Raw genomic sequence first — 27,052 nt, forward strand, 5'->3', positions numbered from 1 at the left:
AGTTCTTAGTGCTGTGAAGAGTGGGCAGGACTGATTTACCTGCGCTGTAAATTTTATTTCTGTGTCGTCAAGGTGATTTCCTTTTCCTTAAATGATATTCCAGAGCTTGATTTTATTTGATTGTAGGATTCATGGGGGGAAAAAACCCATGTTTTCTAGTCTGGGACTTTCTAGTTCTAAGATCAGGATATATTTTGTTTACAGTTTCAAGAAATTTGGATTAGTCTTATTTAAACACAATCTATAATCTTCGTGGATTTTTACATGATTTTCCTTATTTGGAGATGACACCACTGACTTGTGTCATAATCATCGTGGTTGTCCTAGTAATGCCAGCTGCCACGCACAGATGCCTGTGTTATGCTGGATGTGATCACCACGTATATTACTTCTCATGCTCAGGTCACACAGCCAGGATGTGTGCAGCTGGGATTTTATTCCTGTTCTGTTTGTGCCAAAGGCTGTCCTTTTCTCAGTACAGCATGCTGTCTGCTGCGACACTGGCTTTGCTTCTGTGTCCCCTTTGGCATTAGCAGATATTCGGGGATGGCTGTTAAGAGTTCAGGATACAATTTAAAACAGACTGAGTGGATTGAGTTGAAGCACAACTTTGCCATGTGGCCTGTCTCATTTTATTGCCACATGTAACTATTGTATGTAATCATTGTGTTGTCACCACTGCTTTTATAAAGACAGGAGCTTTTCGCGATTCTCAAAGGTTCACAATGACAGGGTCTTCTTATGGATATATATGTGTGTCTATGTATATTACAGTAATTATTATATATATTAGTAATAAGTTTATTTTTGCTGTCTTTTTTGTTTTGACAACTTTTAAACCTCAAGACAGCTTCAAATACTAGATAATTAGCTCCAAGTACCTTTATGTAGATTCACCAATTACTTGCCTTTTGTTACATTCTGGCACTGTATTCTTTCCTAAATATAAGAAATATAGAGGGGAAAAAAGCAAAGAAGATATGGTTTGATTATCAAAATTAGGGTGGGAACTGAACAAAATATTTAATTATTTCCTTGTATGAGGCCATGTGTCCAACTTGTTGCATTTGATAGATTGAGGTAAGGTTTTTTTTCTTTGACCATGAACAGAAACGTGTATGATAACTAATGATACTAGAAAAACCCTTGCCTGGGAAGCATAGCTATGAAGGTTTCCTTTGAAGTGCAAATTATTATATATCTGTTCTTATGGCTTATTTTATTGACCCAATCAGTGTAAAAATCATGAATTCCTCAGATGTTAATTATGAAGTTACATATTTTTAACTGAAACTTTTGAGAATGGGAGAAAACCGATAAGTTTAGTGCCAGTAAGACCAAGGTAATAACACTAGTGGTCATGTGGGTACGTGTATATGCATCCTAAATAAGGTGTCCTAAAAGTGTAAAAGTATTTTACGTCTCAGGAAGAGATAAATCCTTATGTCTGTCCATGAAGGATGACAATTTAATAGTAGTATTTATTTATCAGGCTTCTTGTGATAGGTGTAAAATTATTTTCTTTTTTAAATGAATTATTGAATTGTTTTCAGTTCTTTGGTTATAGGCATCAGTCATTATGTAATAACTTTGGTAAAGCTTTAAAAGCACATTGTTAATACATAAAACAATAATTTGTTTTGTCTTTAATAGTGAGACAAGAATGCAGGGATAGAATTCTCACATTGAAAACTGTTTTCCAATGACCTGGTGATTTTGGAGTGCCTATTGGGATCAGGTCTCAGTTGGGTTGCTGCCAACAGGACACCCACTAACGTTTGCCTACTTTTTACCTCCTTTGCAAAGAAAAACAGAATCAAAAAAGGAATAGAACAAGTTGAGTTAGATTTGTCCTTTGGGTAATGGACATTGGAATTCTAAGTATCTAACGAAATTTATCACATGAAGCCAGCATTTGGATCTTAGAAGAAATGAACAGTTAACATGGCTGTTCCTTTGGGTTTTGCATCTGATCTGAAAGGAGAGTAGTAGGGAAGAGCAGTGAGAAAGTTGAAAGAACTCAACTGTGTCTTCAGTAGCTTCTTTTCTGTTATATTGAATAGATAAGTGGGTAAAACCAGGCCAGAGGTATTTCTTTTAAGAGATGAAATCCAAATTCCAATGACAAAGTAAATTTGTGATACTCTGAGTTTATTTAGCAGATAAGTAACAGTTGCTTTTTACACATCAACCTGGTGACCAGATTATAAGCTGCTCGAGGGCAAACCCTGTCTTATTCATTGCGCATCCCCAGGGCCTGGTGTTTGATTGGCAATGAGTAAATAAATGAATGATTGGATTTACTGAAAAATAAAAGACTGTATTTTTGGGTGAACCATCCTTCATTGGAGAAGAGCTAAATTCTTCTCCTGTGTGTTGATGTATAAGGTTCCAAGAGAGAGGAGGTCATCAACAGCAAAGCCAGATGCTGAGCACCCAGAGCCAGATCACAGCAAAAGGTAAGGTTCAATTGCAGCAGCACAAAGTAGCATGCTTGAAAAATGCCACCTTTCCGTGAAAGTAAAATGGAAGCTGGTTTAAATGAGCAAGCACTAGTGGCAGAGATAGGTAAGTTGGATTCTTAATATCTAAACTCAGGTTTCATTACTGATTTACCTCTCTTGCTCTGGTTTGATTCTGTTGCTCCGAGAAGTTACCTGTTTCTCTAGGTGTGGTTGCCTTTTCTGGAAAATGAAAACGTTAACTTTCTCCTCTTCAAGGGATGTTTTTGGTGATAACTTAAGTGTTTGTTTATTTGTTTTTGAGGTCTTCTTAAGGAGGATGTGGCAACGGTGGGGGATCATTTAAAAAAATTAAGTACCAATGACTCTTGAATAACCACTTAAGTAAAAGTTAATAAAGTAAATGAAATTGTATTCAAACTCCTGTTCAAATTATTTTTGAAATATTTTAAGTTAAAACTTTCAGAAAGTTAAGGCTTGATCTTATTGGCATGAAAAAAAATTTTAAGACACTTTTAAATTGCCCTGTGTTTTATTATTAATAAATGAATAAAACATATTTAAAGAAAGAATTATTACTCACAGTCCCACGATCCTGACAATTTATTGTTTTCGTGTGCATACAGACTTTATGTGGTTGTGGTTGTGGTTATATTTCTTCTACTTTTTTTAGAAACATTTTCTATGTTGCTGTTTTAATCCTCATAATTATCCTTTGGAGAAGGGCTTATGGCTTTTATTTTTCACTTTTGTTATGGGTATTTTCAAACAGAGAATAGTATAAACTTACGTGTATTCATGACCAGCTTCAATACTTATCAGCATAATTCCTCTTGTTTGATTTATTCCTCTCTCTTCTTCAACTTTTAAATTAATGTTTTATTTATTTTTTCTGAAGTATTTTGAAGCAAACTCTAAATATTCCTTATCACTGCAGCTTATCTAGTTTTTCGCAGTTACGAGGCCTTAATGAACAGCTTTCTATATAGCTTTCTCCTTTTATTTCCTTTTTCTCTGTCTTTAAATTCCTAGGAGTGAATTGATGGTGTAAGGTTTGAATAGTTTTACTGATCTTGAAATGTATGAAAATTGCCCATTTGCTTTTTTCCTTAAAGTTTCCAACTTGTGTGATTTCAGGGGCTTTGAAAATTCATTCATTTCACTCACTAGAAATTATCTTTATGGCCCAAAATATTTATTAACTAAAATTAATTTTATGCAAATATATCTGCTGGTACAATGTAATAATAGATTTTCTTTTGGCGAATGAGAAAGCCAGATAGCATAAGTGTTAGGAGAAGCAGTGGCCAAGTAATAATAGCTCACACTTCTTGAACATTTGTGTGCTGGGCATCATTATACGCATTTTGGTGTATCATCTTATTTCGTCCTCGCAGCAACCTTGTGAGAATAGATACCATTATTATCCGCATTTTGTAGATGAGCTTTTAGTTACTAAGAGCTGAAGCAACTTGCTCGAGGTGACACCGAATGTGAACCTCAGCAGTGTGACTCCAGAGTCTGCACTTTAGCCCCAACTAATTAGATTACATTTGTAGCTTCAGGCTTCGAGTAAAATATGATCATTTTTATTAGGATTATTGAAAATAAAACTTATTAGAGGAGAGTTCTGAGTCCTCAGTATTTCAAATGAAATTGTACTTAATACTTTTGGATTTTACTTGACCTATGACTATACAGTCTTTTTTTCTTTCTCTAATGTGAATTGTGCCATTTTCTGTGTATTTGGTTTTTACCAAGTAGATGACTGTAGCACGGGACTCAACAGCCCAGTGCAGTAGGAAAATAAAAACTGTCAAAGAACTGTATCAGCACTGAGTTTGAAAACACAGTTTTCTTGTCTTTTCTAAAGAAACAGCATACCAGTCGTGACCGAGCAGCCCCTCGTTTCTGCCGGAGAAAGCAGAGTGCAAGTACTGAAAAACGTGCCCTTTAACATTGTCCTTCCCCATGGCAACCAGCTGGGCATTGATAAGAGAGGCCATCTGACAGCTCCTGACACAACAGTCACTGTCTCCATAGCAACACTGCCTACCCACTCCATCAAGACAGAAACCCAGCCACACGGCTTTGCTGTGGGAATCCCCCCAGCAGTGTATCATCCTGAGCCCACTGAGCGGGTGGTAGTTTTCGACCGGAACCTTAATGCTGACCAGTTCAGCTCTGCTGCTCAACCCCTCAATGCGCAAAGGCGAACTCCGGACTCTACCTTCTCAGAAACCTTCAAGGAAGGCGTTCAGGAGGTACAGGAAAGAAAAACATCTTCCTAAGACGGCTTGTGTTTGTATAAGTATTGGGTTCCACTTTTTCCTCGTTATGTAAGCTTGAAACTCAGCCTGAAATGAATGGATTAGTAATAAAAGATTTTTTTTTTTTTTTTGAGAAAAGGCCAATGGATATAATTTGTAAACTAAACCTATAAAACCAAAAATTATTATCAAGGGCACATGGCTAATCTTACCAGCAGCTGAGTTAGACAATTATGATTTCAGCTAAGTGATTTGCTGGAGAAAGAGAGAGAGAGAGAGAGCTCCATACGTAATCTTCCATTGACAACAGATACATTCACATGGTTTGTTCTCAGCTTTTGTCCTAGACCAAAACAAATTCCCTACAACTGGTCTTAATAGAAAATGATTTATCATTTTCTATTTGCTTGGTGTTTATTTGGTCGGAAGTAGAGTAAGGGAGGAAGATAGATCACGAGTGCATTGTGTGAAATTTACAAATTAATTCCACATAGTTCTGAGAGTTTTATTATGATGAACACCTCACTCAGGTAAAAGTTAGGGACCAAAGTTGTTTGAAACTGTAATGACTTGGTGGACAAAAAGAACATCTATCTCTGCTTATGGGTTAGGAGTAGAGTAGTATTCTTTCCTGAGAAAAAGCATCAAATCCATCCAGCCATGGTGCAGACTTGATACTATATCTTGACTTGGTACGATGATAAAGTGACTCCTAAAAGTCATGAAATTTTGGTTGCAGAGTCTAGAGTTTGAACAATTCAGTTTATCTGGGAAAGATGGAAAATGGGGATAATGAATCACAAGCACTTTGTGGGAGTACCTACATAGATTGTCTTAATTTACTTGAGTGGTATATAAAAGTAGATATTTTCTTTTTGTAATTTTCTTTTTTTTAATTTTTACAAATTTTTGGTAGATTTAAAATTTTTATTTGGAAATGAATATTGAAAGGTTAGTGGGTTGCTGTAAGCCACATACCTTTATGCTGTACCAGACCTTGGTCTTTAGTAACCATGATAACAAGTTAAATAGTTGTGGCTTATTACATTGATATTGCAGGTTTTCTTCCCCTCGGATCTCAGTCTGCGGATGCCTGGCATGAATTCAGAGGACTATGTTTTTGACAGTGTTTCTGGGTAATAGTTGTCTTTTGATTTGATTTTAATTTTCAGCTTTTATGACTTGTTCCTTTTTTGTTAATTTGATATCGATAAATCAGAGGTGGCTTTAGCGGGGTTTCACCTTTTTCTACTACATTTACCGTGGTAATATCTTGGGTAGAGGACATCTGCTTCAGTGCATTTAATTTTGAACTCTTTGACCTATGTTTCAAGTTTCCTTAATTCTTGGTGTTGGTGCTTTTTCTTTCCTTTGGTTTCTTTATGTGATGGTGACAGAATGGAATCTAAAAGGAGAGATGAGGGGATTAAATTAGATCTCTGAGGTCCCTTCTGTTTCCAAAGTATATAATTAGGTGAAAATTTAAGAGTAACGTCAAGTGGATACCGGCTTTTATTTTTTTTATTAACCTCACTAATGATAAAATAAGCAAAGTCAACTTTTTTTGACCTGACAACTTCTTTTTAATCTCACAAAATTATATCTCACTCTGGGAATATAAATATTTGTCAGGTTAATTAGAAACATACATAAACACCTTCAGTTTTTTTTTTTTTTTTTTTTTTTTTTAGAAGAGTCTGTGATTTCATTTTATAGCTTTCTCTTTTATTTATTTATTTTTTAACATGATATATTTTGCAATTAAAAAGGTTTTTTTAAGTCTAGGATTTTATGAGAGTTGAGACTTCCCTTACAGATCTGCCTCAGGGTGTAGGAGTCACAAACTCAAATGCCTTCAGGCTTTAGGATAGGGGTGGGCAAACTTTTTCCTGTGATGAAAGGTCAGATAATAAATATTTTAGGCTCTGTGGTCTGTACAGCCTTTGTATGTTTTTGCAACTACCCAGCTTTGCTGTTACAGTGCAAAAATAGCCATAGACAGTACATAAATAAATGATGTGGCTGTCATCTAATAAAACTTTGTTTACAGAAATGGTTTTAGGTTGCCCACCCCTGGCCTGGAAGGTTATTTAACTTTAGGGGCATATATGATTGGTTGTGTAAGGTAACAGGAAGTGTGGAGAACTGAGGAGTGCTCATCTAAAGACATCTCAGTTATAAGTAAAACAACAACAAAAGCACTGTGCAGGCCAGGTCGAATCTGACCACAGGGTGTTGCCAGCCTCCCTCCCGTTTGCAGCCCTTGCTGCATAAATACCAGATTGGCAGCATATCTTGTGAGGGTTTCTTTCCAAAGTCCTGTTCAGTTTTTAGTATCTTTAATATCCTTAGCCTGCAAATGTGTAATTGTTAACCTCACATCATAGGATTTTTAGTAGTCATTTTGTAGCCCCACATCTGAGAAATCTGAGAATTTCTAGTTGCTATGTGCTTTTGCTTAAGATTTTTTTTATCATTAAAAAGGTAGCCAATGCTATTTATAATATGTCAGTTGGATGTCCACTGGTGGTCTGATCTCTCAGTGCATCAACCCTGAAGTATATCAAGGTTGTACTAAAGCATATGGGAAGCTTACAAGGGAGTGGGTTGAGATCTACGACTTTTCTTTGTCCTTTAGGAACAATTTTGAATATACCCTAGAAGCTTCCAAATCGCTTCGACAGAAGCCAGGAGATAGCACCATGACATACCTGAACAAAGGCCAGTTCTACCCTGTTACCTTGAAGGAGGTGAGCAGCAGTGAAGGAATCCATCACCCCATCAGCAAAGTTCGAGTAAGTTCTGCTCTTAATTCTGTTCTCTAGCAAAGCTAGTCAGAGCCCGGTATTTCCAGGTCTGGAGCAGATCTGAATGAAGACTTAAAATTGCAGTTTTAAGTCTAAACTGTGAAATCCAGTACTGAATAAGTTTTCTCAAAGATACTCACCCATTAGTGTCTTTATGTTGTCATGCACTCTTGTTCACAGAGTGTGATCATGGTGGTTTTTGCTGAAGACAAAAGCAGAGAAGATCAGTTAAGGCACTGGAAGTACTGGCACTCCCGGCAGCACACTGCCAAACAGAGATGCATTGACATAGGTGAGTAGCGCAAGAGCCTGCTTTTATTCCCAGAGGGGCAAGCGTCCAGTTTTCTGAATCCAGTTATTTTTGGCAGTGATCAGCTTCCTGCCGAAAGCATTTGAATTTTTATGCCAGCTACTGATCTATTCCAAACACTGTCCTTGGCCTCCTGGAATCAGTGCTCGTACCATTACTTCCTTCATGAAGACGCATGCCTGTGCAGTGGCTTTCCATGTGACACTTGGGGCCAGGAGCTGTGTAGCCAGCTACCATAAGAATGTCTCTACTTTTTCAGTCTACAAAATTTTCGAGGGTTAATGTCTACCTTAAGAGATTCTGATTATTTGGAGACGATGGTGAGGTAGAGAAAAAACAAATAAGTAAAAGAAAATTCTGCCAATGTGCAGTTACCTAACAGTCTTCCCTAGTTATATGCAGAGCTGTTTGCTGAGCTCTTACGTCTGTAAGTAAAACCAGAGATTCGTCACTTGGGGTGTAATAGAAGACCATGCAAATCCGTGTTTATCGAAGGAGCTTTATGCAGACGTCTGTTCTTGCCATGGGTATAGTTTCCTGTATAGCATTGTCAGCATTGTCTGTGTCGCAGATGGCGTTGACCTTAGCATTACTTTTCTTCTTTACCTTGTGTGATGCACGTGTCCTCTTTTCAAAAGAATTGGAAGAACTGAGTTCTAATCTTGGTACTACAGATTAGTTTTGTGACCTTGGGGCCGTTATTTAAACTTTTTAGACTTGAATTTCCTAATTTTGACATAATGAGATGGAATTAAATATACCTCCAAGCTTGCCTCTATTCCAAAAATTCTGTGAAAAAACTTCGTTTTTTTAAACTTCTTTCAACCCAGCAAAACGTTAATTTAAATTATCCAGAGGTGATAATATGGAAAACTTTGCACTGTTATAATCTCATATTGAAACAAAAAGTCATGAACTTGTTTTTCTTTTTCATTGCTTCACATAGCTGACTATAAAGAAAGCTTCAATACCATCAGTAACATTGAGGAGATTGCCTATAATGCCATTTCTTTCACTTGGGACATTAATGATGAAGCAAAGGTAAGTAATAAAGCCCAAGGGCTCCTGTATTTCCGGCTGTTGAGAAGCGACAGTTTACTGATATGACAGCTGATACATATGGTTTTTTACAGTTTTATGTGTTTTCATTCCCAGATGTTATGAACCTATCTCTCCTCCCCTTTTTATCCTCCTCCTCCTCCAAACAAGAGAAATTCAGAATTCCAAATATGACCCTCCGAACGGAGCTGTAGTCTGCCGCCCCTGGCTGTTTGACTTTGACTCTGACTCCTCCTTCCCTTGCTTCACTTCCTCCTTCGCAAGGTGGAGTTAACACCTGTTCCCTTCCTCCATTCAAGGATGATGAGAGGACTAGTGAAACAGTGCCTACCAAACTGCTGGAGCTTCCTGAGAGGGGCTCTCAATACAGGATGTCTCCACAACGCTGTACTTCATGTCGCTCTGTTTCATATCCTTACCTTGTAAATACAACTCAGTGTTGAGAGTGGGCTTTGTTTACAGTGGAAGAATTACCTCCAATTCAGGTGTCATTTGGATAATTCTGATTGGAGTTTTTAGTACCCTTTGCAAAAAACTAAGCATATTCTTAAGTCATTTCCGCCCTTCTCGTGGCATTCTTCCCTTTTAGTATAATCCTTCTCTTCACTAAATTATTAGAATTCTAGTGTTTATTTCTCTTTGACTACTTTATTTTTATTTATTTATTTAATATTTTTTTAAAATAAAGATGACCGGTAAGGGGATCTCAACTCTTGGCTTGGTGTCGTCAGCACCACGCTCAGCCAGTGAGCCAACCGGCCATCCCCATATAGGGATCCGAACCTGTGGCCTTGGTGTTATCAGCACCACACTCTCCCAAGTGAACCACGGGCTGGCCTTCTCTTTGACTACTTTAAAAATTGTAACCTCAAGAAACACAATAGAAATGTATGTTATTTTTTGGACAGTTGTTAAAATAAGATTGATCTTTAGTTTTTGTTGCACTGTTAGGAATACTTTTCTCTCAAGGACCTCGTATAAAGTGACGATCACTTTTCTGTCCTTTTTCTACCTGCCCTTTTTATTTTTTCTTTTACTTATTCAACAAGAATTTTAGTAATTTATGGAATAAGACACTACTAGGCACTGAGTATTAGGACTTCATTTTATACCATCTAAGATGGCTTATAAAAATCACATGGCTGGGTTCTTGAGAGCTGTGTTAAGTTTGTATTATAATTGCTTTCTGTTCTTATTGTGGTCATCATGTCTAAGGCAAAAGTGCGTCTTTAAGACTGCAGGATAGAGTCAGGATATTGTAATTGCATGAAGTCTGAGTGCAGAGCTTGGCACTTGATTAAACAATGAATTCACTGCAGAATATCTAATAGGGGGAAAAGTAAACTTTCCATTTTATATGATTCTTGTTACAGTTATTTTGAAGTTAAATATCATACTAGGACTCAGTGCTCTGGCTGCAAAGAACAACCTGTAAGAAGCGGTGGCCCTGTGCCCTCTGTGTGCTTCTGTGCTTGAAGCGTGCTGGAGAAATACTTCCTGTCCACCACTAGGGACTAATTGGGAAGGTGGGCAGGAGGTGACAAAGAACCTGTTAAGTCCTGAGTTCACTTTTCTGACTTACTTGTGACCTTTGGTTAGTCCCTCAGTTCACTAGCTCAGTTTTTCCCCTTTACCCCCGAAGAAAAATTAAAAGGCTGTCGTGGCCAACTCTTTTCTTTGTTGGGGTGTTGTCAGGATTAATAAGTACTAGTTAGAGGCAAGCTTGGTGACCTTGGCTGAAAGGCTGTACATATGGGCAGGGTGTTTTGCTTGTTTGATGCGTCACTTTTCAGGGTGGGAGCAATGAAAGCAGGATGATGGGTGGGGATAATGGCTCATTTTATTCTGAAGGCCTACAGCATGTTTGTATGACAGAGAAATACTGTCTTAAGTAGCCATAATAGCATTGCTAATTGGTGTGGGTAAATTCAGTTTCATTTCCCTTTCCAGACCCCCAGCACTGACGTGGTTTTCAGCCCTTGCCTGCTGCCGGAAGGGTGTTGTGCCATTTCTTAATGAGGCTGCTGCCTTTTGAAGCTGATATCAGGCATCAACTTTAAGCGTGTGTTGCAATTAAGTATAGATTTTTTGCTTTCCCTGGCCAAGTTGATGTTTTCTGTTTTTATACTTAAAGTAATTAATGCCTCAGGCAGTTAGAGTGAACAGATATACGTGCAGAATCCTGTATAGTTGGGTTTTTTTTTTTTTACAACTTTTTTCTGAAAATATCTACTTTCTTTGCCCATTTATTTGTTCTCATGTAGAATGTGTTTTCTGATTCTCAATTTGAGTTCCTTCTTTCCCACAAACATAAGGATTTATTGGGGATAATGTGGCATCTCCTCCCCCTGCCCTTTTTTTAAAAAATAATGTCTCATATACCCTTTGGGCCATGCAGGATGAATAAAAGCAGAGTTCCAGCTGTGTCAACATCTGAAGCTTACCCATAGCTTCTGCCTCTCACTTTGGAGGTGACTGGATTTTAAGGATGTGCCAAGCTCATGCTCCACTTTGGGGAAAACACTGCCCAAGCCAGAACTCATCTGCTGTCTTCACACTCATCTGTTCATCAGCATACACATACACCTGCTGTTACCATGGAAACTTTAAGAAGTTGTGGAACTTGTAAAAATGATTAGTTTTCAAAGTAGTGGGGAAGAAGAAAGTTGCTTCAAAAAGCAGAATGCCCCAGAAACAGTCCCTGGGGAGGTGCTCATCTGTCTATTATTTGATTCATTTTTTGTCCTCCCACAAAATTAGAGAGATTTGTTTGGGTAGTCAGGCATCTTTTAAAGAGTCAAAAATCTCTGTGCAGACATTCTCATTTCATTGTGAAGTAATCAGATTTCTTCCCTGCTGATGTACAGCTGAGATCAGCTGCTGGGGGTCATTTTGGCAGGGAGAAGAAGCAGTTCCCTTTGAAACATTAAAAGGGGGAGTTGTGGTAAGGTGCTGAAGTTTAGAATTTGTAGGGTAAGAGATGAGGGCACTGGTCACCTGGAGAAGAGAGGACTAGGATGTGATAGGAAGAGAAACGCAGACCCAGCCATGGAAACATTTTCTCCAGAGCCAGGCACATGCCTTGCCCCAGTGCAGGAATCCAGAACCTTAACCTACAGTATTTGAGTGCCTGCTGGGCCCTATGCTAGGCCCAGGCTACTAGCGCATATACCGTAGTTCAGGTGGATTGTGGGCTGAATGGGATTTTGTGGAATAGCCTGAGATCCTAAATATAGTGTCATGATTTCTAAGGAAAAAATGTGTTTATAGCATTTCACAAATGAACTTTGGGGATGTAAGAATTTATAAATTGGAGCTGTCTGTTCTGCAACAGTTTTGTATTTCCTAAACCAAGGGAGTGATTCTGGATAGGCTGCCCATCTTGGGTTCAAGTGTAATTGCTTGCCTGGGTTGTAAGCCTTAGCAGTTTACAACAGCACTGAGTTTGGTTAGTGGTAAGAGCCTCTCAAAGCCTGAAGATCTAAAATAAATAGAGGAAAAAGAGGTTAGGGAGAGAATGAACTTCTTCGAGTGCCTGTTAAATGCTAGGCGCCGTGCTAAGGTGCCCTCCCCGGCGTGCATGTAATGAGACGGTGCTGCCTGCCCGGTGGCCATAGGAAGCACCAAGTCCTCTGAACAGTTATGTGTTTACTGCATGGTCGCTGAAGCAAGGCTTTCGGAGAAGACCCAGGCACTGAAATGCATGAGAAAGTGCTCTTGACAGGGATTATTTAGAAGTGTAAGAATTGTTATTAATACAGCAGCATTATGGACTCACTAATATAAATTCCTATAGTAGAAGAGAAGTAATTTACATTGTTTGTTGAATGAATGGTGTTTAACTATAGGGGAGTGGAAATTATAAACCAAAAACTACACTGTCAGAGTCCAGTGAAAGTTAGGTCGCCAGTTAGGCATGGAGGGCACAGGACATGGAGTCCTGCAGACCCAGGTTCCAATCTCCACTCCCACTTGCCAGCTGTCCTTAGCCTCTCGGGCCTCTGAAACAGACTCACTCATCCGCCTTCAGTCCAGGGAAACGCTGAGAGGGTGTCCTGTCTGCTGGTGCTGCGGGAGCGCCTTTGATTACAGTTAACTAGGCGGTATGGCGGATAAGAAAACAGCTACGCTTCAAAGCAGAGCTCGAGATTTCTTTGGTAGGTGTGACCTTCATGAATATTAAGCAAACTTTTTAAGAATGTAATGAGCCCTGGGACACAGAATATCTAACTAATAGGTTTTTTCTAGTGGTGACATTTAAATCCTCACCCCAGAAGGTGGATGGCGTTGCAGCTACCATTCATGCGTTCCATTTTAAAAATATCAGTGACACAGCCTACAGTTAGCCATGTGCCAAGCTCCTACTGGAGTAGGTGACATCGGGAAAGCAGTCAGATGTCGAGTCTGACTTTTCTGTGTTGTGTATTCCGTAGCTTTCAACACCCTGAAGACTTGGGCATTTCTCCTGCAGCGCTGTTATGGGACCAGCTGGTTGCTTTTCCTGAATCTTCATCCGGCCTCCAGGAGGAAGGTGTCTGTCTCAGTTTGTGACTGGGTTGCTTGGGACAGAGGGAACTGCATCTTCTGCTTGATGGCATGAGCTTATCCCTGGGTGTGCCAGAGCCAGTTCCAACACACTTTTAATCTTTTGCTGGTTCCGTCCCCTTCCATTCTTCACTTTCAATGTGGTGCCTCGGCCCATGGAGAAGCGGCTGGGGCAGTCAGAGAGGACAAAATCAGAGCATCTTGTTCCCTGGAAGAAAAAACCATGTCAAATAAGACTTTGTGCTTTTACTTTTAATTATAATTATCAGCTATAAGATGGAACTCTGAGGCACTTGGAAGGGTTGTCCTGCAGAGCCAGCTGTTTTATGTCATGGAAAGGCTCATGTTACAAAAGAAAGAGGATTAAAAGAAGAGTTTGGAGCCAACTAGGGTACCAAGAAGCTTTATCTGGAGGGAGCCCGTGTTTGGAGGGAGCATCAGTATCTTTCCCTGTTGTCTCCTTGTCTCAGCAAAAGCGTATGGAGTTCTTGGTGAGGGATTATTGAGGCTTGCAGAGTTCATTCTGTAAAAGAGAGGTGTAACCATCATGGTAACTTGAACTTAAGACTTTGTGTGTGTGTGCATGTGGGATGCAGGTTTACGAGTTTAATAACAGTTTGTTGTTTTGTCTGAGCATAATATTTGGAATTCATTGTGAGAGTAATTTTTAATTTGTTTGGTCTGAACAAACTGCTGCGTTTATAGGGATTCCATTCTAGTGAAGCATCAATCAAGTGTGCCATTAAAATAAGGTGTTGCCATGTTTGGTTGCATTAAGCAGGGACAGGTTTGGTTGGTTTCACAGCTTTAAATTTCCAGTGTGAATGGGAGGGAGGAAGGAAAAGAGAAGTGAGTCAGATACCTTACTTGCAATTGCAATTAAATGAAGGCAGGATATTTAAAACTAAAGCGTGTACTCCATGGCCTAAATAGAAAAAGAAGTCAGGAAGTGCTGTTCCTTTCAAAACAAAGGATAAGACTTTGTAGAGTCTGGGCAGAGCACAAAGCTAACTAGATTGTCCATGTGTTTCTATCCTTGGACCCCAAGGAAAACTCAACGTAGTCCTGGAGGCTTGTGAATTGAGATTTGTTCAACTCCGGGGGTTTTATTTTATGCAGTTTGAAAATAAATATTTATTAAAGTAAAAAATTTTCTGGTACCAGAGAGAGTCACATTCCTTTATAGGGAATGAATAGTCTTTTGAGTTGTAGTTTGATTAGTATTGGAAATAACAAGAAAATTTTCTTTTTTGGAAATTTGTGGAGAATGCCTTTAATTAGCTGATATAGAATAAATTTTTTCTTGGGAATTAGAAACTTTGCTTCGAAGAAACTGTTCTGGGTATGATTGTGAGGATGATTTCTCCTTGCAACTTTTCACTTTTTCTGTTAAGCTAGGTCTGTTGGATTTTGGCTTAAAAGCACTTCCCTGAGTATACTCTGTAGTGTCTAAGCAAGAGATTCTGTCCAGATGTAAAATAAAATACATTGAATCATGGTGGAACTTTAGAATCCGCAGGTAACAATAGCAAGCATTTATTATAGCACATGCCCGAGGGTAAGGGCCAAGCATAAGATGTCTCTGCTTGGATAAGGGAGACTTGGCAGCTGAAGAAAGCTTTGGTTTGGTAGTGAAACTTGCATCTTGTGAAACGGGTTTCGAGCGCCTGTGTCTGTTTAGCCACTATTTGTGCTGTCACTTGGATTGGTTTTTCATTCTTTTTTGGGGGGGGCAAATTTTTCCCCTTCCTCCGCTCTGCCGCTGTTAAGAAACAATAAGCTCCTCTATAGAATTTTCTTCTTTGACAGGTAGTCACCTTAACCCTCCTTCTCCTGGATCCTTCCTGCAAATTCTTTCTAAATCTGTCACTTCAACCAGCTTTGCCACTTATAAACCAAAGCAGAGAGCTTTGCCTCTGTCTTGACATTATTAGCAGTAACTGAATTTACCCAGCATGGAGATTTCAAGGCAGTGTGGGGCCTTGGCGTTTAGGTTTCTCCTACATGGCAGCTCTCTACACGCAAGATTCCTAGTCCTTTAGTAAATACGAAGGATCTTCAAAAAGTTCATGGTAAGATTCATGTTGTCTTTTAACTGTTTTCTTTCATGAACTTTTTGAAGTACCCTCATATAGTGAACTTTCTATGTTAATTTAGGGACTTTAGCTTTTTATTAAAGTGGAAAATACCTTCTAATTAGACTGTCGAGGGGAGCCAACTGGCCTGCTGAGTCTCCCCTCTGGGATCGCACACTTGCCTGGCCCACTCTGTGCCCTAGTGGTGGTGGAATGTGGTTTGTGTTTGCCTCGGGTCACACCTGCATCCAGTTCTGCATATTTCAGAACAAACATTCTACTTATTTGGGACAACATGTGCCACCATATCTGCCAAGTGTCCTTAAGTTCATCAGGTGCTGTGTGTAGGATATGACAGGGAGAACAGTAGTGTGCAGGGACCTCCGGAAGGTGTTTTTCTCTGTCTCTCTTTTTATCTCTGTGACTTTTTCCCTGGCTCTGTGCACTGCAGAAACTAAGGTGGCGTGTGGGCGGCGTGGGAAGGCGGTGCTGTGGCAAAGCACTGCTGACTAGTCCTTGTTTTCTCTGCAGGAAAATGCCCCGCCTAGATGTGGGAAGATTTCATGTTAGTGCTTTTCTCTTCCCACATCCCTGTGCTCCCTACCCCTGCCGATTCTTCCTTTCTCTTGACGGTCATTTGATAGCCTAAGAAATAACCCAAATGCTAGTTGTACACTGGAAATCCCTTAGTTCCCGGAGAAAGCGTTCTGCAGTGGGATCTTTTGTCACCTCCCATCCTCAGAGTAGCAGGGGTGTGATGTCCTGGGGGGCATCTGACAACCTGTAGTGGAACTGGATTCTGCCGCAGCATTTATGACTCAGTGTCTGCCGCCTTCTCGGGCTCTGTGAATTACTTAAGCCTGCACAAGTGAAGTAAGAAGTAGGGGAACCACAAGGCTCAAACAGAACAGAGATAATTACTGTTTGTTTGTTTGTTTGTTTGTTTGTTTGTTTGTTTGTTTGTTTGTTTTGGTTGGGGGGAAGGAGTGTGGATTATGTTAGGTGTCTGCCATATAATGCCCAATTAATGTGCCTAGCCAATTAAACTTTAGCCAAGACGTGGATCTTGATTTCTTAGTTGAAACTGTTTCTCCATCGGCTTCAGGTGACATTTATAACTTCATATTAGAAAAATAGTGATTATATTCTCTTTAATTAGTGCTGTTGGACCTGGGGTGAGAATAAACTACATTATTGACATGACATTTTAATTTCAGTTGTCAGGAGATTTCTACCTAAAGAGAGCTACTTAGAACTGACTTAGAGCAATCTTTTTGACTGATATGCAGGAGATTTAGATTAAAATTTATTCTAGGGTTTCTACTTTCAATTTAATAGATCAGTTATATTCTAAGAATGACATGGATATTATATATGTATTTGACTAAGTTGAATTTTAATATGAGGATGGGTCAAAATGATGACGACTCCCAGAGGTACGTGGGACTGTGTCCTGGTTGGCTGCAGCCATCTCCCTTGGAACCATGTCATCAGCTATGTCTCGTGACTTTATATGAAGTCAAGTAGAAGTTTGGCACAGACTCTTTGGTTTGAAATAAAGGGACCTTTATTTCATGAGTTATGATCAAAAAACAACCTTCTGCTCAAAGCCATTTGGGAGTCACTTTTTCCCCTAAGTTTTCCTATTACACCAAACAATTTTCCCAGTAAGTGCTTCTCCAGCTTTGTATTCTTTGTGTGGCAATGTGGTTTTGAGAAAAGAGCACTGAGGTTGGAGTCAGGGGACATGGGGCCTGGCCTTGGCTTTGTCATCAGTTTACTGTGTGTATTTCCAGAGCCCGAGCCTCAGCCACAGTTTGACACTGTCTCTCTTGAGTTGAAAGATGGTGAAAGCCAGAGACTATGGACTGTATGATACACACGTGACAGGTGAATGTTTTGAGGGTAGACAACAAGGATAAGTGCGTTTCTGGAACATAGAACTTTTTTCAGTTACCAACTTGCTGAAGCATCTTTCATAGTTAAATCAACCCACTTTTCTTTTTTCTTCTCTTCCTTCTACTTCAAAAAGTTGATGGAAAAAAATTGTATTGTATTTTAATTCTATTTTTCCACAAACTTTTTGAAGTACCCTCATATTTACCAGGCAATTAGAACTCACTCGAACTTTCTAATTGTGCATCACAATGCAAGCGGCAATGTATAATACGACACAGGTAAGCAGGCGCGCCCCCAGCTCGATAGACGATAGCTTTCCAGAGGTCTGCTATGTATAATCTGACTTACAAGAGAAAAACACCATTCTTCCTTGAAGTTTTTTTTTTTTCCTCTCATTATTGACCAATTTGACTCATTTCTAACATCCTTCCAGGAAATTCTGTGCAAGGTAATTAATCTATTGCTATCATGTAGAAGAACTGGCTTCAGAAGTCATGTAGCAAAGGTACTTCCCTAACTATACATTCATTCATTGGCAAATTTTTCATTGTACTTCTCTGTGCAAGCAGTGAGGGAATAAAAAATGACTCAAACATAAAGCCTGTCCTCAGGAGATTACACTCTCTGTGTAATTATACCTGTTGTTAACTGAGGTTGAAAACATGCTCTTAAAATTTCCAGAAGAAAAGTATTTTTAGCTAAGGGAATCATAGGAAGCTTTATTGGAACTGCAGGAAAAAAATTTTTCTTAAATATTTTTAGATGTTTATTGGATATGTTCCATAAAATTCCCTGAGTTTTCTCTGTTCAGTGTTTTGAAAATATCGAATACTAATTCCTTATGATTCAACATAATGTAGCAGTATAGCTGGACGTTGTATTTTCATTTGGTATAATTTGTGCATTCCTCTCCTGTTCAGTTGGATTCAAATTAGATCATCCATTTCAATGTATATTTATGGACTCCGAACTAGGATGGGCCTGATACTGTCCTAAGCACTGAAGGTGAGGATATGCTGAGTAAAAATGTTTTTTGGGGGGCAGCAGGAAACATGTATTTTAAGCCACCAAATACCATAATATGTTGGGATAAGTGCCATGAAAGTAGCATAAACAGAGTGGTGTGGGGGTGCTAAAACAAGGATATTAACTCTGCTACACCACAAAAATATGATTTCTTACAAATGAGATAGCATGCTTGATCCAACCTAAGGTCAAGTAAGTACAGTTACAGGTGTATGGGAACTGCAGAATATTTTTGCAAAGGACATTTGATTGGACCTATTTTCTTTTTTCTTATTTCCCCCCACAGAGTAGCTGTTGTGAATTCAAGTGGCAAAGGGAAAACTGAGAGCTTAGTCTGAGGAGGTGCTTTGACATTCTGAGGCCCAGGCATTGTGCAGTGCGGGAAGATCCAGGTGCAGGCCAGGCTTGCCCGTGGCGAGGCTGAGATCGCCCGGCAGTCTGAGAGAGTTAGAGACTTCACCACATCTATAAGTGCAACATGAAGCTACAAATGAAGGGATAACCTATATTTAGTTATTGAATTGAAGATTATTAGGTACCTGCAGTTTCTGTAACAGAAAGACGGTCATACTAGATAACATTTGAAATTGTAGAAGTAAATACATGGGATAGAAAACTATTTTAGGGCCCATGATGTGGTTTTATCTCTACCCCAGCACTCACCTTATATATCTCAGTGTATCTCTGGGAGCCCCTAAATACCATAATTTTTTCCAAAGTAATTCAAAGGGTATATATAGTTGACTTAATGGATTCATTTGACAGATAAATATTTAATGTCCAGTAAGTGTAAAAAACCGCTTGGCATTCTGTGTTCTACAAGATGTCCTAGGAGTTCAAGTCACTTAGAGGAAAGATATGTCTACAAATAATTTGTGAACTTGGACAACAAGTTACCTGACCTGGAAACCTTGTTGGTTCCTCATCTATAAAATGAGGCCAGAATAGTACCAATTTTGAGGGTTGTTTTTGAGGGTCTAAGAGTCAGGTACATTGTAAGAATGGAAAAAATGTAGTTCAAATATCATAGTAGCATGTACTTTTATTTGGCTGCAGTTTAGGAATTTGGGGTCATTCATTTATTAAACGTATCTTTCTTATCGGCCAGGCACTGCCAAGATGCTCTGGAAGTGCAGAGATGAGTAATACATGACCTCATTCCCACACAACTCAAAGTGTGGTGGGGGGATTGCCACTCTAGAAAGTGCAGTGATACAAGTGGACACAAAGGAATGGAACTCACTTGGAATAGCAAGATCAGGGGAGGGTCCCTGGGTGACACCTGAGTGCAGTCCTAAAGGAGAGGGGAACTAGCTGGCACTCAGAGCCCAGAATGTGCCTGGCAGCTTGATGTGTGTGAATGGGGCGAGCGGTGGTGGGGGTGTGAGGTCAGCACAGCCCTTGTGGCCGCAGTGAGGCACGCAGCGGGGCACCATTGTGTTTGTTTAAAGTTTTGTGAGGATTTGAAACTTGTTAAAACAAGATTTGGAGATAATATGTAGATTTTTGTATACCCACGGTTTTTCATTACCAATATTTAATTCAGTATCATTTAGTAATAGTAATAGGCATTGGAACAAATATAAAATATATACTAAACACTGGAAGAAATTTTAAAAATGAATAACACAATCCTTGTCCTCAGGAGACTTATGGTACTTTCTAACTCTAGTTACTAATAACAGTAACAGAAGTTAAATAGAGGTGGTGTGTTCAGGTGCTGGCTCTTTCCTGCCCTTGACCTAGGTGATGACCTTGACCTAGGTGATTACAGTATAGAGAAGTGGCTAGTTCTGTAAAGAAGCTCATAGTCTGGCCTGGCGGAGGCTGGGGAGAGGAAAAAGCTACTTAGTGTACATCTTGGTAAGTGGTAAAACAGGGTTGGAAACAGTGCCGTGGGCACAGCTGAGAGAGTGATGGTTCCATTTGGGTGGCGTAGGGAATGCTCAGCAGAGAAGGTGTATCAGTTGGTGCCGGGTGCTTCTCGACAGGGGAAATGTCAGTAGAGAATGGAGTGAAGGGGGTTCTAAAATTGAGAGGCAGAGAAAGATCCTCAAAGTGTAAAGTGCCTGTAAAGGAGATGTGAAACTGGAGTGGGAGTCGGAGCTCTGTTTTGGAGGCCCTGAAGGATTTGGAGAACGATCGAAGGTTGTTAGTGGCTTTTCTTAACCACTTTAGTTTTCCTAGGCACCGAGGTGCTGCTGCTCCTTTGGGTCCTGAGGAAGTGACAAGACGGCACATCGTCATCCTCACAGTTACAGCTGTGGTGAGCCTAGTTACAGCTGCTGGGTGAGGTCTGTGCCTCTTATGAGCGTTAGTTTGAAAATCAGATCCCTTAAAAAGAAAACCTTATCCGAACCTACATAAGGATGGTCCTATTCTTAATAAATCTAAATGTTCACATTTTGAAATTGGTTTGCTCAAACAAGTAGAATAAAACATATCACAGAAGTCACAAGGAAATATTTTCACCACTACAACAGCAATGTTACAGAAACATGCAAGATTTTACCTAAATCTCCAGTGGAAAAACATTAAGATTATTATTTGGATGATGGGTTTTTTCCTTGTGCATGAGTAATAATATAAAACGAGTATTACTGTCATTGTGGTAAATTTTTTTAAAGGATCAGGCCTTTTGTTAGCTCATGAAAAATATCCTGATAGAGCATACTTAATTATTTTCATCATTTAGTTTCTGACTCAACTAAAAATTTTTGTAACTTTTGACTGTTAAATTCCAAGTGCTTCATTAATGCTTTTTCTGTGAATTAGGTAGGTAAAAAATATTTCTATAATTTCTGCTCACAAATTAAATTCATTGTTACAGTTCACGTATCTGACTACTTTCTTTAGACTAGACAGCACATTTTACCAGAATCGTGCTTCAGTTTGTGCTGGTGATGACAGAGCCCAAAAAGAGTAGCTGAGTTGGGGGTTTATGAAATCCGTCCCCAGGTGCTTTCCCTCTGCCTGCCGGGGCGCGGCCTCTGAGGGCTTCTGTGTTCCACGTGCTGTTTCCTTTCGTGCTTCCTCCTCCTCTTTTTTCCTTCGAGGACTAAGAGGAGCAGCCAGCTGTGAACAGTGTTGTGTAGCTGCTGTCACGCTTCCCGGAAAGATCATTACCAATTAGCTCAAGATCTGATTTCCTGGTGGTTTCTTTGCTTGTAAGTGTTTGGAATAACAATCTCTACAAGTTAATCCTTTGATAATGTAAATCACTTTATTTGTTGTTTTCCTCTCATTTTAAAACTGAGCATTGAGGAAAAAAAAATAAATCTTTTGCAACATTCTAACTGCATGAATTCTCAGCCAAGAATGAGGAACTGTCCTCAGAAAAATGGGTTGGACATTTGAAAAGGAATCTTGCCGAGCATCTCTGGCCAGTTCAGCAGTTGATTTTTGTGGTCAGTTTTTTTCTCTTCTAACAATTTTGGGTGGGAACATTAGTTGCCCATCTTTTGAGATTTAACATTCTAGTTATTTGAATAAAATCAAATATTTCCTCAAAAAAAGTGGCAAGGAAGTATGAAAATGAAGAAAAGGTAGTCTTTTGAGTTCTTAAATTTCCATTTCGTTGTGTATCATTAGGCCTGCTCTCAGACTTCAGAACTAGGGCTTTTTAAGTGTGCGTGTGCGCGCGTGTGTGCACGCTCTACCACGTATTTTATGGATGCGGAGCAGGATGCGTAATCCATCTTACTTCCTACCTCTTTCCATCCTCTGTAGGACGTACTGGAGTTGTTCCTGTAACCACATCACTAGAAAGCGTTTGTCGGCGTGGTGAGAGTGGTCTGCACGCTTGTGTCATCCACATCTGGGTGGCTTGGCCTGTTGTCTGGCTCATGCAGGCGCTGCCCATTAGGGAGACCAGCCTCACCTGTTACAGGGAGGAACACAATATGCCATCTCGTCGCTTCCACAGGACCCAAAGGAGATCTCTGGCTTGTGTTTCCATACCTTCCTGTTTTTGGTGCTGCTGACTGAAGATCACCACCTTCCCAAATGAAAGATTGCTAGAAGCTGAGCTTTTCCCTTAGAATCTGCTGTCCTCTCCATGAGTGCAGGTTGTGTTGACAGAGACAGTGCGGTTCCCTGGGGCAATGGTGTATACAGGGCCCTTTACAGAAAACCAGTTCCTGGTGTAGATAAATGTGTGAAAAGGGTTTTATGCACCCACAGTGCCTTGCTCTCGCCGTGCTCATCCCCTGCTCCCTATGCATTTTTCCTTCTTTTGTTGAAGACATCTGTGCTACGCATGTGCTGTGTGCCAGGCACGAAGAATAAAGGGGTGATTAAACTATTGTCCCCTCAAGGAGGTTCCAGTTTAGTGAGGAAGACGTCACAAACCATGCCTGTACTGCAGTTCACAGTTAAACCCTAAACCTTCAACTGAATGCACAAGTTAATCCACAAACACAAATCCCTGTGAAAATCAAACATAACTTGAGTAATAAAACTAAGTAGAGCTTAATAGGCCTTTTCTGGTCAATATCTTATGAACTATGAGGATTTGAGGATTTGCATGACCTTAATGAATAGGAAGGTTGAACAAAATGCTTTAATCTGTATCTTTCTATTGATTAAATGAATATTCTTTTTTTTTTTTCCTAAAAGATGACTGGTAGGGGGATCTTAACCCTTGACTTGGTGTTGTCAGCACCACGCCCTCCCAAGTGAGCCACGGGCCGGCCCTTAAATGAATATTCTTATTTGAGGGGGCTGTGCTTCTGTAAACATTTTTAATTAAAAAAAACCTGATGGGAAACATACAAATACATGTAAGAAATCTGAACTCTTAAAAAACAAGGGAAACCATGTATTGAGACTTGTTTTAATAATCTCACTTTTGAAGCCAAAGGAGACCTGTTGGATCAAGTGTATCAGTGCATAGAGCAGAAGACAAATCACTGCACAGCAGTGGTTTTCGTCCTGGTGGATCACCTGAACTACATGGTGAGCGCCAAAGACAGCAGTCCTGACGTCCAGAACCCACCCCAGGCTATGGAACCAGAATCTTTGGAGGGGTGGCCAGGGCACCAGGACTGCTTAAAGTTCTCGCAGGTCTGTAAAGCCCTCCTGAGAGACGAGATCCGCAGACTTTAGTGTGCATAGAGTCGCCTGGAGAGCCTGTTGACAGCCCTTCCTCCCCTCCAGTTTCTGATGCAGTGGGTCTGGGGCAGGTGTGAGGATGTCTGTTTTTAACAAGTTCCCAGGCAGGGCTGTTGCTCCCGGCACCACTCTTCGAAAACCACTGCTGGGTGACATTCTTCATTCTGTACGAGTAGTTACTAAGATTAAATGGCAGCCTTACATGGAACTTTTATAATACTATGATTAATAAAAAGTTGATTGGTTGAATGTATTACACAAACAGAGGAGGGATGTAGGATTCATCCTCTTTCAATGTAAATGTATAATCATGGGAGTCTAGAGTCGGGAGTGATCTAGAGGTTGTCCTACTCACTTGTCATTGACGAATGGGTCACGGCGCTCATTAGTGACAGAGCTGGGACTGAGCTCAGATGCTTTCGTTTTCAGACCAAAGCTGCGTCTGTTGAGCACATTGCCTCTTGCTGGAATGTAACTCGGGCGTGTTGCTCCCCTTCGTGGCCTTTGTTGGGGCTTAAATGCGGCCTGTGTGCCCCTAGCCCAGCACATGTACTTGACTGTCCTGTGTGTCTTGCCTGGGATCCTGCTGTAACAGGCCTCATGAGCACCGTCCTCCTTTTTCTCTTTTGGGGTCTTTGGGCCTCTGTCCTTGTACCTCATGTCTGTAATATTTTAATATTTTACACCTTTGTTGCTGTGTACTGGTATGTTTTTGTATTTATCTAGGCAAGGTGGCATTTTTTAAATGCTGAGTTAGGACTGCTGAAACTTTGATAAATTTAGAAAACCTGCCAAATTTGGAAAGAATTAATTTTTAAAAATAGGAGAAAATGTACATAAGTAAGAGATTGCAGGTAATACGGAATAATAGTGAGGGTAAAGCCTTTCTGAAGCTCCATATTTATACTGATCCTGGGATTTGGCTCACGCTTATTTCTGCTTTGAATAGAAACTTAAAACTGGGAAGCAAGGGGAGGTTAGGTTTGGGTTGGATTACCATGAAATCCTCTTGTAAAGGGAATATCATTTTGGGTCACAGACTTCCTGGAATTGTGAAGGGTAAAGTGTACCGTTCCCAGGCAGCTGTTTTTGAGTTAGGACTCAAGCCACATGGCCTAGAATGACAGAGAAAAGTTTAGACCTTGCATTTGGTTGTAAAATGAAAACTATGGTGCTGTGGTTACCTTATGTTCTTAGTTGTTTGAATTTTTTTTAACCTGAGTGTGTTCCATAGACTCTTCTTGCCTCTGATTTGTGAATTTATGCATTATATATAAAGTGTTTTGAAAAAATATGTAAAAAAAGATACAAAGGCAAGCACACATTGTCTGTAATGCAGTTGAAATTCATGTGGCCACTTTTGGCCTACATACTAGATCTAGGTATTTTAAAAATTAAAGCAATTTGGTTGTTTACTGGAAGTAAGTTAAATGGAAGGAAGAGGCACAGCAGACAAGATAAGGCAGTCCTAGAGAAGGCGCTGTCGCGGCGTTGAGAAGGAGCAGCAGAGAGTGTGGTGCTGGCCTGCTGTGCGCAGTCCAGTCCGGGCAGGGAGACATGGGCACTTCAAATGCCAGGCCATCCCAGGTGGTGAGTAAGAGCCTGGTGATCAGTCTAGGAAAAGTTGATTTGGAAGAGAGGCGACAGGGTGTAGAGGAGAAAGGTCCTCCAGATGAACCCCAGTTCATTTGCTTTCTACCTTGGGGACAACTTTTAAAAATCTTTCTGGGCTTCACCTGGAGAAGGATAGCACTATCTTCCCAGGTCGTGGGAATAATTCGAGGCAACAGTGTGTCTGGAGTGCCCAGCACAGGTCCTGGCACAGTACATGCATGGTGCTGGGAACGTCACGCAGAGCTGGCACTTGAGCTGGGCTTTACAGATGCACATAGACAGAGAGGCGCGACGAGGGGTCGTGACCTGATGAGTAGGAAACCGGGAGTGAGAGGAGTGGCCGGCACAGGCAGGCAGAACTGGACATTCCAGTTGTTTTCCAGGAACAGCGAGAAGACCAGTGTGGGGGCAAGAAGAGAGATGACTTTTAAATCTTTTAACTTGGACAAGTTCTCGATCTTTTCAGGGTGTTTTGTTTTTTCCTGCTTAGAGACAGTGTGTAGACCAGTGGGGGGCGAGAGACCTGGCTCAGCCTCTGCACACCTTCCAGAGCCAGCCTTTGTCATTTTGCCTCTGATTTACCTCTCTCCTCAGCATCTCCTTCCTTCTCAATATTCTCACAGGTTCTCCCTTTATAACTTAAACTTGTCCCTGTCTGTGACTTAGTTGGGTCAGTGACAGCCACTACTGCCTGTGGTAGATCCTAGGCCTGAAGGGGTTGTAATTCCAATAATATCCACTATGTGGTGCTCATGAATCAGACATAAATTCCAAAACTGGTTGAAAGGGAGCTCAAAACATTAAAACACGGTTAAAATCCAGAATGAAGCAGGGCGGGCAGGTGGAGCATGTTCATTTGCTGTACAGAGATTTGCCTGGGTTTCTCTAAGTAACAACTTCCAGTACCCCACATTACTAATGTGACCGCAAAGAGAGCCCCACAGTGGAAACACTGGGAGATGATGACATCAGGAAAGCCAGCCAGGCTCCTCCACGCGTCCCAGCTGAAATGAACTAGGTGTTCTGGAAGGGAGCCAAACAGAGGTCAGAGCTGCCTTCTCTTTGTTTATTTTAAATGAGCAGCTAAGCTTTTATTTAAAATATATTGGAGTCACTTCGGTGATGTTAGTATTTTCACCTGCTGTGCGGAGGTTGGCTGTTGGTGCCTGCTGCTTACGAAGCTGTCTCTTCCTTTTGCAGGTTTTCATCTCTGTGAACTGCCTGAGCACAGATTTCTCTTCTCAGAAGGGCGTGAAGGGGTTGCCTCTTAACATTCAAATTGACACCTATAGTTACAACAACCGCAGCAACAAGCCCGTTCACCGGGCCTACTGCCAGATCAAAGTGTTCTGTGACAAGGTAGGATCGGGTAGGGATGCCTGGAATAAAGCGTTCGACACACTCTCTCTTCCTCCCAGAAAAAGACCGGGGCGTCTTTAATATTTAACATCCATATGAATGTCTTGTTGCTAATATAGAATAGCTTATTTTAAATGAGCCATTATTGTTTTAGCCTTGCAAAGACACGTTATATATGAGAGAAAAAAATCTCATTTTAGCTGGAAGATGAGAAGGGTTAAATGTGTCTTGTGGGCATGTCTGGTAAAGGGAGGCTGGCGCAGAGGCCGCAGCCCGAGCCCGGCTTCCCGAGGTCTGCAGTGGGCAGCCGCTGGGCTGGACTCTTCTTGAGCGCCGGCTGAGGATTGCGTGTGGGTGCCTCCCACAGGGCTGCCCTTTGACCAGCTCCTCCCTCCAGGCCCTTTGGTGCGTTGTTAGTCAACTCACCAGCAGAAGGCAAGATTCAGATTCTTCTGTACAGCAGCAGGGAGACGAGAAGAGATAGTATAGGGCCCCCAGTGGTTTCAGCTTTCTC

General features: G+C 40.6%; 1 protein-coding gene across 1 annotated transcript in view; it reads left to right on the forward strand.

Moving 5' to 3' along the window:
• The window catches only part of GRHL1 (grainyhead like transcription factor 1), a 48,319-nt gene that overhangs the window by 3,541 nt on the left and 17,726 nt on the right, over positions 1 to 27,052 (forward strand). Inside the window, exons 4-10 of the mRNA XM_063077739.1 lie at positions 2,389 to 2,459; positions 4,336 to 4,726; positions 5,792 to 5,868; positions 7,371 to 7,527; positions 7,720 to 7,831; positions 8,796 to 8,890; positions 26,380 to 26,538. Coding sequence (XP_062933809.1) covers positions 2,389 to 2,459; positions 4,336 to 4,726; positions 5,792 to 5,868; positions 7,371 to 7,527; positions 7,720 to 7,831; positions 8,796 to 8,890; positions 26,380 to 26,538 — 1,062 coding nt within the window. The remainder of the gene's footprint in view (positions 1 to 2,388; positions 2,460 to 4,335; positions 4,727 to 5,791; positions 5,869 to 7,370; positions 7,528 to 7,719; positions 7,832 to 8,795; positions 8,891 to 26,379; positions 26,539 to 27,052) is intronic.

The sequence above is a fragment of the Cynocephalus volans genome, chromosome 14 (genome assembly GCF_027409185.1).
Source record: "Cynocephalus volans isolate mCynVol1 chromosome 14, mCynVol1.pri, whole genome shotgun sequence".
NCBI lineage: Eukaryota > Metazoa > Chordata > Mammalia > Dermoptera > Cynocephalidae > Cynocephalus > Cynocephalus volans.